General features: G+C 36.6%; 2 protein-coding genes across 4 annotated transcripts; both read left to right on the top strand.

Moving 5' to 3' along the window:
- Window positions 1-1,546: 1,546 nt before the first annotated feature.
- LOC137387410 (sodium/calcium exchanger regulatory protein 1-like) lies at window positions 1,547-7,097 on the top strand. The gene is made up of 5 exons (XM_068073824.1): window positions 1,547-1,675; window positions 2,527-2,702; window positions 3,492-3,602; window positions 6,425-6,494; window positions 6,756-7,097. The coding sequence occupies exons 1-4, from the start codon at window positions 1,558-1,560 to the stop codon at window positions 6,476-6,478; spliced, it is 459 nt and encodes a 152-aa protein (XP_067929925.1). The 5' UTR covers window positions 1,547-1,557; the 3' UTR covers window positions 6,479-6,494; window positions 6,756-7,097.
- Window positions 7,098-8,680: 1,583 nt separating this feature from the next.
- Window positions 8,681-11,210, top strand: LOC137387552 (fatty acid-binding protein homolog 5-like). Of its 3 annotated transcripts, none has more exons than XM_068074006.1 (5): window positions 8,681-8,841; window positions 9,285-9,466; window positions 10,262-10,380; window positions 10,472-10,530; window positions 10,937-11,210. In XM_068074006.1, exons 1-3 carry the CDS (start codon window positions 8,736-8,738, stop codon window positions 10,346-10,348), a joined length of 375 nt encoding a protein of 124 aa, XP_067930107.1. In that variant the 5' UTR covers window positions 8,681-8,735; the 3' UTR covers window positions 10,349-10,380; window positions 10,472-10,530; window positions 10,937-11,210. The 3 variants fall into 3 exon arrangements, with proteins under 3 accessions (XP_067930107.1, XP_067930109.1, XP_067930106.1); XM_068074008.1 differs by having other exon boundaries at window positions 10,472-10,534; XM_068074005.1 differs by having other exon boundaries at window positions 10,472-10,552.
- The last annotated feature ends 344 nt before the right edge of the window (window positions 11,211-11,554 follow it).

Raw genomic sequence — 11,554 nt, 5'->3', positions numbered from 1 at the left:
AGACTTATTACCTTTAACACAAAAGATTAGGGTGGGCGTGTCGTGCGCATAAAGTTTTCGGTGTTACGCCCCTAACCTAAAATTCTTGTTCCAAATTAATCCTTTCGAGACGTAGCTAATAATTGCCGACTAACATAAAATGTAATGACTCTCGTGCATTATTCAACCCGAACGGCATTCAGTTTTTACAAGGACAATCAAGCAAATAAAACGCCTCCCGGGTTATGCTTTATTTTTAATAGAGACTGGAGTATCAGAGGGTGTTGGAAGTTTAGTTTTATGTGACAGTGAGCTTGACTGTAGCAATAAACTATGTCATTTTCTTTTCGAATGAATTGTGATCTTCATTTTGTCGTTAAACAGCTTTGTCAATAAATGTTTGTTAATCTTTAGCAGCCCTCGTCTAAAGTTATGTTTCTGCTTAAATTTTTAACGAAAACGTAGCTTTTTATGAAGTTATACGCTTTGATCTGTTTGTTTATTAGTGTAAAGGAAAAGTTGTGTAAGGGATTTTTCTTGTAATTTGTAAGCATTCAGAATAGGTTTTTGTTTAAACAAAAATTGGCAGCAAGTAAAACTCGTCTATGTCTTGTATCTTCATGCAAAGCTGTCGTTATAAAGTTAGGTAACTCTGGTAAGCTAATGTTATAAGGCTCATGTAATGCAAATTTTGACTCTATCTCATATGTGAATTTATTTGTGATGTGTCTGAAAGTTTTGTTATGTAGTGTTCACAGTTCTTTAGCTGTTGAGTTTTATATTCAATGGTTATATAACCTTCTGTAATCTTACCTGTCTAATTTTTGATTGGTATCATGATGCTTGGTTATCTTTATAAATTTATGCATTTAGATAGTGATAGTAGTTACTCAACAAATGAGCTGATAGGCTCGCTTCTATTATCAATAATATACTGGTTAATTAAATAATAGAAAGGCTGTAAAAATTCCAAATATATGGTGATGCAAGAACAAAAATTATAGCTCGAGTTAGGCTATATTTAAGCAATTTTCATGTTGAAGAAAGTGGGTGGATTAGGAAATTCAGTTTGCAAACATACCTACTTGGTGCTTGTGGAAAGTTAACAGATTCAAGTGAAGATGGTTTTTGTAGTCTAATTTCTGGTTTTAAAGGCATCTAACTGAATACTAATGTGAATTTATTGGACTGAGATGAAGCTCAATATCTCAGTTTGCTGTATCACTTTTTCTTGATTTACACATCTATCCAATTCTCAATATCTGGTTTTGGCAGGCATCATACGTTAAAGTCCTGGGAAATATTTGTGATTGAGGCTGTGGATGAATAGTTGTCTTATAAATAATTTCTTGCTTTTAACAGAATTACTTCTTTCACCGTCTACTCACTACGAGCAAGATATTCAATACAAACATCATCACTGGTTTAATTAGGATAAAAACTGTCAGTCATAGCTCGACAGTTCAGCTTCTGTTCGTCTATCTACATGGCAGTTTCAGTTTCAAGCACCTAGCCGGTTCATGAGTTGCTGTAAAGAGCCACTGTTTTTACTAAATATTAATAAAGTAGCTTCTATTGATGTTGACAGAGACCACCACCATGTCTGTGTTGGAAGAGTCATTGAAGCCAATGCTTGGTGTATGGAAGTGTGATAATAGTCGTACAGAAAACTTTGAGGAGTTCCTCGCTGCAATGGGTGAGTGTTATAATGAGCTGTAGGAAAATTTCGATGTTAAATTAATCATTTCCCTTTCATCACATCTTTTTAGACCAAAAATTCTGATTCATTGAATGCTTATGTCAGTGTTATGTAAGACATGTTCATGGTAATGTAGTTTTGGGTTTTATTAATTATAACGATAAAAGATCTTGGTAGAGAACAGATTGAAGGTGTATAGCCTGTCTGTTAGCTTATATATATAGGTATATAAGCTGTAGTATTCCCTATAGCAGGTAGCAGTTGTCATGATTCAAAAGTCCTAATCTATTAGTAAATTGAACTCAATCAGTTGATATAGATGTAATTTTTTTGCTATCGAAATACATATCAAGTATTATAAGTAAATAACACAATGTTAGTAATTTGAGAGGCTATATATAGATATGTTTATTATATATATGCTTTTATGAAATCTTTTATATAACGTAAAAGTTTTGGTATAATATGTAATATTTAGCGTAATGCAGCAGTGATTTCTTTCATCTGCCTATCTATGAACATCTGTTAGGGCGGCCTTTATTTCCCACCACATTCTGAGGCTGTTTGATATGATGCACATGAATAAGTATAATTCATTTCCTGTAAACAAAATTAGGTACATGTAATGTATCTTATCCGAGTGCAGGAGAACACAAGCCCTAAACAAGAAAGATGAACACAAACACAATGTACCTCTGTATATACCTATATCATGTTTTGAGAAAAAAAGCTTTTCAATTTGTTTATCACAACACAAATGTTGTCATATTGTTGCATTACAATTTACAGTCAGAAATGTTGCTTTGTGAGTTGTAGCATGCCATAGAATAGTCCAATTTCATTTGCAGGAGTGAATTTTATTGGGCGGAAAATGGCAAAGAGGGCTTCACCTACTTTATCGCTTGCAATCGAAGGAGCAAATTTTGTGGACAGGACCCAGACACCATTCAACACCAAGGTTACATCTGTGCCTCTAGATGGCACTGTGGTCGATGTGGTTCAGTATGCAGGTGCCACCTCCAAGGTTAGTAGTCATTCATCAGTCATCAGTCATGTCTGTTTGAGATGATGAAAGCACCTCGTTATCTACTATAATTATATATATATAGATTAGACATTACGTTAGCCACTGACCTCACTAGTTCCATTCAGTGATCTCCTGGCCCTTACGGTTAGCTGAATTCTTAAGAATGTATAGGATACGGTGCAATGTCATGTGCTGATTCATTTCTATTACTTGTTTGTGTTTTGGTTGATCTACCTTAGTCTAGATTCTGCAATGCTTTTTAGAACTGTTCTGGGGGTATCATCATCACCCGCCATGGTTGCAGGTTATAGTACACTGTTATATTCAGTGAAGGATTGCGTTGATTTATGTATGATTCACGTGTGCCTATGTGTAACAATGACCTAGTTAGTCACCAGTGCAGAAAGCTAGTGTTCTATTCTGTGGAGAGAGCTTCCTTTCCTTTTATATGCCGTCAAACGGCTAGCACACTGCTGTTCCAAATATAACAGTTTCTGTTGACCACTAATAGTGTAGTAGCTTCACTATTAAGTTGTTACGTATCTGGAAATTTCACATGAGCAATAATGTTTTGAATTCAAATCTTTTGGCCTTGTCAATTTAAAGCTGTAAAATGCACTGTTCATTTGACGCTTTGCAAATTTTCATTTGACATTCAAACCCATCACAAATTATACTAACTGTCATGCGGATAACCCAACACATGGCAAAATATTCTAATTGCCTGTTTACTACTGATATGTCCACCACCTGCTGGTCGCTGTCACTATGGCATATTTTCTGCAGTCACACTTTGAATACAAGGATGGAAAGGCTATTATTGTGAACCTTCCTTCGGATCCCAAGATAAAGAAAACCGTTCTCTCAAGGCATATAGTCAATGGCGAGCTTGTGCAGGTGTGTGTGGTCTTGTAGTGTTCCAATTTTTCACATTAGCTCGAGATCTTCAGATTTTTGCGTATGTTTTAACTTTTAAACTATTAGTGTATTCATTTCTATCCTGTTAACAGACATTGGAGTTATATTATCTATGCAAATTGGCTGATGGTATGTCTGTATCAAAGTAGTTGGGCTTCTTATCTACATGTAGGAAGACACTTTTGGACAGGTGCTTGTTCCTCTGATGTAGTGGAGATACCGTCAAATCTCTTCTTGCAATTGCCTTTACATATATGAGTATTTTAGCATTCAAACTAAAAAACAAGGCAACATTTGACTTTGCCCCTTGAATATTTTTTTGCAATACAATATTGAAAGTTCCTCAAAGCATCACAAACATTTTTACGGAAGTTCATGGCTATTTCTACATTCCCATTTGGCAGTTCGTTAGCACTCTGCTGCCGCTTTGCATGGTCTGATGTTAGAGAGATTGCTGTGGCCTGGCAGTAGTAGAGGGTGGGTTGCTGTGGCCTGGTAGTAGTATTAGTAGAGGGTGCTGTGGCCTGGTAATAGTATTAGTAGAGGGCTGCTGTGGCCTGGTAGTAGTATTAGTAAAGAGGTTGTTGTGGCCTGGTAGTAGTATTTGTAGAGGGTTGCTGTGGCCTGGTAGTAGAATTAGTATAGGGCTGCTGTGGCCTGGTAGTATTTATAGAGGGTTGCTGTGGCCTGGTAGTAGAATTAGTAGAGGGCTGCTTAGGCCTGGTTGTAGTATTAGTAGAGGGTTGCTGTGGCCTGGTAGTAGCATTAGTAGAGGGCTGCTGTGGCCTGGTTGTAGTATTAGTAGAAGGTTGCTGCGACCTGTTAGTAGTATTAGTAGAGGGCTGCTGTGGCCTGGTTGTAGTATTAGTAGAGGGCTGCTGTGGCCTGGTTGTAGTGTTAGTAGAAGACTGATGTGGTCTAGTAGTAGTAAGAGTACAAGCAGAAGGTTGCTGCAGTCATCATTAGATGAAGTTAAGAGGCAATGAGCAAGATGAGTAAATTAATTTTTTTAATTTTAGAGTCAATGTGCTGAACAATAGCCTCCCTATGTGAGTCATGTAACGATAGCACCCCTATGTGAGTCATGTAACGATAGCACCCCTATGTGAGTCATGTAACGATAGCACCCCCTATGTGAGTCATGTAACGATAATACCCCTACATGTAACAATGGCACCTTTACATGTATCATGTAACAATAGCACCCCTACATGTATCATGTAACAATAGCACCCCTACCTGTATCATGTAACAATAGCACCCCTACATGTATCATGTAACAATAGCACTCCTACATGTATCATGTAACAGTAGCACCCCTACATGTATCATATAACAATAGCACTCCTACATGTGTCATGTAACAATAGCACCCTTACATGTATTATGAGACTGCCATATCTGATAAATGTATCTGTAGTAAGTACAGCTCTATTCGCTAAGATTCACATACATAAGTTGATGTCAGTAGCTTTGGCTCCTGACATGAGAGTTTCCCAATTATCAGCATAGGGCTGGAAATGTGTCCATATTTTTGTTTGTGGACCATCTAAAAGCTTTCAGTCAGCTAGTTTGAAAATTTAACTTATACATTGAGTATACTGATAAAGGTTGATGAGCTAATTACTTATTTACACCAGCAGGTTTTAATATTAGTATTTGTTACTTTTGGTATCCATAGTACTGACAAATTATTCCTCACCATGATAATTCCTCTTCACTCACTGACTTGTAGTTCACCCACTTTCAACTCACTGATTCTTAACTCACTGATTCTTAACTCACTGATTCTTAACTCACTGATTCTTAACTCACTGATTCTTAACTCACTGATTCTTAACTCACTGATTCTTAACTCACTGATTCTTAACTCACTGATTCTTAACTCACTGATTCTTAACTTACTGATTCTTAACTCACTGATTCTTAACTTACTGATTCTTAACTCACTGATTCTTAACTCACTGATTCTTAACTTACTGATTCTTAACTCACTGATTCTTAACTTACTGATTCTTAACTTACTGATTCTTAACTCACTGACTCTTAACTTACTGATTCTTAACTCACTGATTCTTAACTCACTGATTCTTAACTTACTGATTCTTAACTTACTGATTCTTAACTTACTGATTCTTAACTCGCTGATTCTTAACTTACTGATTCTTAACTCACTGACTCTACTCACTGACTCTACTCACTGACGTTTAACTCATCAATTGTTAATTCACTGACTCTTAACTCACATTTTTTTAACTCATCAACTCTTGATTCACCGACTTTTAACTCCTCGACCCCCAATTCATCAACTCTTCACTCACCGACTCTTTTCTACTAGTATGATAAGCACCGTCTGCTGTATAAATAAGGAGATTTTATTAGCAGGCTGTTTGAGGCTACCGAATTACATGTAGTCATCTAATGCAAAGTACCCTTTAGACAGTGAGGTATGGTGAGGTGTTGTTATGAAGATTTGACTATTACATCCCTTTAGACAGTGAGGTGGTGTTATGAAGATTTGACTATTACATCCCTTTAGACAGTGAGGTGTTGTTATGAAGATTTGACTATTACATCCCTTCAGACAGTGAGGTGTTGTTATGAAGATTTGACTATTACATCCCTTTAGACAGTGAGGTGTTGTTATGAAGATTTGACTATTACATCCCTTTAGACGGTGAGGTGTTGTTATGAAGATTTGACTATTACATCCCTTTAGACAGTGAGGTGTTGTTATGAAGATTTGACTATTACATCTCCTGAATTGTTAGTGCTGTCATTTGCTTCTGTTTCTGCTCTAGATACTCGACGTTGGAGATGGAGAAGTTGTTTGTAAACGAGTCTTTGTAAGATAACAACATAGTTATCTTGGTGAGTATTTCACAAGTCGCATTGCTATCCTGTTATTTAGGTTACCATGCTCTGTTGTAAGAGAACAGAACCATCTCATTTGGAGTTTATCGATTATTTTCTCTTTTATCCGTGTAGATTATGCTTTCCCTTTATAATGTTTTTCATTTGTGTTAACATATTTATAAAACAATCTTTTATGTTTGTGCTGTTACCTCTTTTTATGAATTGTCTCCTCCTGCTATGTTTTCATCGTGATTTTCAATGTCTGTTTATTTGTAGAGATAGGAGTTCATCGAATAAAGTCAGCATATTACCTGCGCTGCCTCAGTAACACTACTCTGTACTACTGACTGCGCCACTATTATTATTTTATCTATCAATTTTGATTTACTTTTATTATCATTCATTTCTGGTCATTTCGTTTTCACAAGATAGTTATATCTCCCAATTTATTATATTTATAAGTAAGAAGTGCATGTTTTGAAAACAATGCATTTGCATTCAAAATTCATTCATAATTCGTTATTCATAATATGTTCTTTTGAATTTAATGCATTTATTTTTTTCTCATAATATTTTCAATCTTGGCCGTATCAAGTTAATAAATTTATATTTGTCATATTCTCAATATTTCTGTTTCTCATAATTTTTTCTTTTACCTTGTCTTGATTCAAGTTTTTTTGTCTGTACAAATCTATGAATAATTTTTAAATTGTCTGAAGATATGACGTTCCAGCGTTTGGTAGCCATTTACCTTTGTCTCAATATCCAGTTGCAATTATAGATGAAACACCATGAGAGTTGCCTACTCATCATAAGTTATACCACCAATTTCGGTTTTGATAATTATAGCTCTCCATGGCAATACAACTTCTCAGTACTTCAGATATGTACATACATCTAAAAAGTTTGTTTTTGTAAGCGAACTCACAGTGAAATTTACAAAGGTGTCAGAAAAATCAGAATCGTTCTTGACAAAAAAGTTTTCGAAAGTTAGACGACGTTATGGACAATGAAAAATTTGGTATTCTAATAGATCTTTGCATTTTCAAGTTGTTCTTTCCTAAATAGACAAAGACTTCTACTGGCTCATCTTCATTATTGCACCTAATAAGTTGCACCAAAGGAAAGTAACACAAACTACACAAGAAACAGCTCATCAGTTTATAGTTAAAAAGAAGTCGATTCAAAAAAGTCATATTTGTAATGAACGAGTAGCATTCAGCAGGTGTGGACAATTCCTCGAAGATCCAGTATGATGTCAGTTTAACTTACTGCAACCCATAGACCTATTAACTTACTTATAGTTATTAACTAACTTTATAGTATAATTACTAGGTCTATGCTGCATGAAAAGGCTGTGCACGATTTTTAAGAGCATTGTTTCACAATCAATGGCTCTGTTATCTTGGCTGGACATATCTGCCCCCAGTGGCAAGGTAACTCCAAAAACTAGAGATATTCCAAGTTGCAGAAAGCAGTCTAAGATTGGATATCATTCCTGTCACCATCAGTGACCCTTTTTGGGAATTGAATTCCAGCCTGATAATAGCGGCTCAGGCCTTTTAGACCAGTAAGCTATGGCTCCTGAATCATGCAGCAGGAGAGGCTATTTGTCTAGTGTGATTACGAATGACTAGTGAACTGTTGTAGAGGAATCTATATTAATGAATGCACTTTGCCATTGTGTCTACGAGCGAGAGTGTCAATTAGTCTCTGCAGTCTATGCAAACACTGCATGTTGAAATGCTTTGGCCGATTTCATCCAAATTTCACATCCATATGCTTATTGCCTTCTACTAGATTGATAAAATGTTTGGTGTCAACACCCCATCTGGTTCCGAAGAACCAGCCTCTTCGCTAAGTAGCATCGCCCGTCTACCGTTAACTAAAGTCAACGTGTAATTAATATTGTGTTGTTTGGCTTCCTGTTCTCTGTCGGCATAAAATATTGATATCTTCATGTTAGCATGCAAGCAGCTACACTGCAAAAGTAGTAACACACTTCAATCAATCTGTCATCATGCACCGATGTGGGAGCATAATGCAAAGACGCAATGTTCATCCAAACCCTATTTGCTATATACTCGACAGCCATGCCATTACGTAAGACATCATTAATTTCTGCAGCTTTGCTGAAAGCTTTAAAATGCTTGCATTTAATTGGTTAACTTATTGCTATATAAGACTAACAGAGGCGTTGAATGAGTGAAATTCAGTTGACTACTCGTTAGCTAGTACGTTGTGAAAGATAGCAGTATGAGTGCCAACGAAGAAGCTGTTAACAGTTGCAAGCTTATTGTCGGGACATGGAAGTGTGACGCGGCAAAATCTGAGAATTTTGAAGAAATGCTGTCCCATGTGGGTGAGTTGTCAAGGACATGCTCACTAATTCAGATAAGTAAAGTTAAAACGATGCTTGGAAAGATCTAGAACTTTTGCTATAACGTCTGCTACTACTATACTACTAGCAATTGAAACTCAATGGCACTGTTGTATGGGTGAGTGTTGTCAACCTCAAATTAAACTAAGTGCTATTGCTTAATGCGTGGCAGAGAGAGTTTGGAGATGAACAGAAGTTTGGTACTACTACAAGTACTAGTTCATTGTTTTTCACCAAATGAAAATGTGCACAAACAGTCAGTATGTCTTTTTAGATTTGATGCTTAATCGGTTTGTCATTGACTTTGGATTTCTCTGTTTTCATTTATACACCGCCATGACACCCTGTTCAGCTGTTCGAAATATTTAATTCTTGGAACAATGATAGATCGGGTTACAAATTAATACACTCTCTTTGACTTGAAGGCGTGAACATCGTCTCTCGTAAGCTGGCGGTCAAGGGATCTCCGAAAATGACCTTGTCTATAGCAGAAGACAACTCGAGCCTCAACATGGTACATGAAGGAATTATTACTAGCAAGACTATATCCTATCCATTTGATGGAACACCTGTTGATGATGAGTCGCCTGGAGGACACAAATCCAAAGTACGCATTGCACTCGCTTCATGTTTATGGCTGCAGTCTCACTCAGTACAAATCAGCATTGAAAAGTGATCTAGTTTAAGTGTATCTTAATTCTCAACAGACCAGTTGAATTTGGTAGCTTTTTCTGCAGCAATCTAGTGGCAGACTATTTAAATGTCTGCAGACAGTTTCGAGTGGCCTTCATGAAATCCAAACGTGAGTATACATAGATGCTGTTAAAAAGTTGTGATGCAAATTACGGACAGCGACTGTTCACAAAATGATGCTGGTATTTTAGCTTGCTTGGCTGCCAAAAGGAAGTGACATCTGGTGTGCATATATACATGTACTAAGCAATTCTACTGGTATACTAGTTTGAATTAAAGTGCGATTGTCTGCCAGTAAACGAGCCCATTTGATTGCTGTTTCATTTCGATCATAATAATATGGCTGTTAAAAATTTACTATGCCATGCAAACAAAGCTTACTTCATATACCTAGCCAGAGTTGCTAGGGAGGGACTACTCGGCGAAAATAAATGCAGAATTGGATAAATTAAATATGTTAAATTTCGCACTATTGACTTCTATGAATAGCTCCCTGAAATAGACAGAATAAGCATAAGAATGCACTCTATGTGGGTGTGGATGGTTAGAAGAATGTCCCAGATAGTGACATGCTGGTAGAACCATGTGACTCTTTAATGCTATTGTAAGGCTTAGTATTACATAGCTCCTAACTAGGTCACAGGTTAGAGTGGTTAGAGCCAGCATGATGGCTGTGAAGTAAACAATCTTTTTGTGATTCTGTTGACAGTCACACTTTGAGCTGAGAGATGGAAAACCAGCGATAGTAACAGAGCCTGTTGATGCTAACCATAAAAGTGCCATCATCTCTCGGTGACTTGTACTTGACTTGACGGTGAACTTGTACAGGTGAAAAGTGGTTTTTACTTTAAATCGGTGATGTGGTCACTTGGCTTTTGGAGCATTTTAGCGCAAAAAATTGTTTCAATGATCTTTGTAGACAATGGCTATGGGAGATGTTACTGCAAAGAGAATATTCCTCAAGCAAGAGTAGTCCTTGTAAGTTAGTCTACATACCAAGGTTAGAAGCAGCAAATGAATTGAGTCAAATTACCTGCGAGATGAAACCAGCTCTTAATTTGTGATGACCTTATTGCAATGTCAGGAATGCTGGACAACATCTAGAAAATAATGCACACAAAAAATATAGCACTACCTGGCAGTCCAGATAGTTTCAATTATTTTCTTTTAACTTTGAATTAGTCTTGGCATAATTAGCTGCAATTGTCACCTGACTCTGATTGGTCACCCTAACTTGTGTTGTAATCTTTGCTTGAGAAACACTGAGTGAACAACTTCTATTGTCACAATCATAAACTAGCTTCCTAAAAGATGCGCATTAAATGAATTGGTGTTTTTATTCATGGACCAATAATTCTTTTAATTATATTCTAACTTTTTGCAGATAAGCCCGAGCCAACATCTGTCTGGCAGTCTTCTTGGCATCTTCCATTTGGCTGCACTTCTAGACCACTTGACTACATCTGTTAGCAACTTGTAGTCAGACGGAGTTGCTAGCCAATTGTCATATCTCTAAGCTGTAACGCTGGCAGTTCTAGAAGCACTAGCAATGCAATGTTGTATTTTTATGATTAATTACTGCTCTACTATTAATCATATATGGAAGTCATAGCTGTAGTACATCCATGGAATCTGTAATAAAATTTATACAAACAAAATTGTCAGTGTACAACACAAGCATAGCTTGTTTCTGTTCCTAAAACACCAAATAAAATAAGCAAAACACTGACTGCCAACTTAGAACATTTACTAGAAACGCAAGACTGATTCTATACATTTCCTGAAAAGTAAGGTTAATAGGAACCTTCATGTCAATGTAGATTAATGGCTGCAGTGATATACCTTGAAATCTTTACGTTTTCAATTTAATTTTCTTTTTAGATTCTCGTATCCAATCTGCCGGTACAGTTCAGTGAGTTGTATACCGAGTTATTCCATGATTATAAAATTACTAGCTGTCTACCCGGCGTCGCCCGGGTATAAAAAATTGGCTTATAAACAA

The sequence above is a fragment of the Watersipora subatra genome, chromosome 2 (genome assembly GCF_963576615.1).
Source record: "Watersipora subatra chromosome 2, tzWatSuba1.1, whole genome shotgun sequence".
Taxonomy (NCBI): domain Eukaryota; kingdom Metazoa; phylum Bryozoa; class Gymnolaemata; order Cheilostomatida; family Watersiporidae; genus Watersipora; species Watersipora subatra.
The sequence above is the reverse complement of the archived record's forward strand: the minus strand, read 5'-3'. Positions and strand labels throughout refer to the sequence as shown.

What these genes read in the sequence shown, in the direction of transcription:
- LOC137387410 (XM_068073824.1), top strand. Translation starts at nt 1,558, where the DNA reads ATGTTGACAGAGACCACCACCATGTCTGTGTTGGAAGAGTCATTGAAG. An exon ending in GGAGTTCCTCGCTGCAATGG is followed by an intron (nt 1,676 to 2,526) that starts GTGAGTGTTATA and finishes TTTCATTTGCAG; the next exon opens with GAGTGAATTTTATTGGGCGG. An exon ending in TCAATGGCGAGCTTGTGCAG is followed by an intron (nt 3,603 to 6,424) that starts GTGTGTGTGGTC and finishes TTTCTGCTCTAG; the next exon opens with ATACTCGACGTTGGAGATGG.
- LOC137387552 (XM_068074006.1), top strand. Translation starts at nt 8,736, where the DNA reads ATGAGTGCCAACGAAGAAGCTGTTAACAGTTGCAAGCTTATTGTCGGG. An exon ending in AGAAATGCTGTCCCATGTGG is followed by an intron (nt 8,842 to 9,284) that starts GTGAGTTGTCAA and finishes TTTGACTTGAAG; the next exon opens with GCGTGAACATCGTCTCTCGT. An exon ending in CTGGAGGACACAAATCCAAA is followed by an intron (nt 9,467 to 10,261) that starts GTACGCATTGCA and finishes TTCTGTTGACAG; the next exon opens with TCACACTTTGAGCTGAGAGA.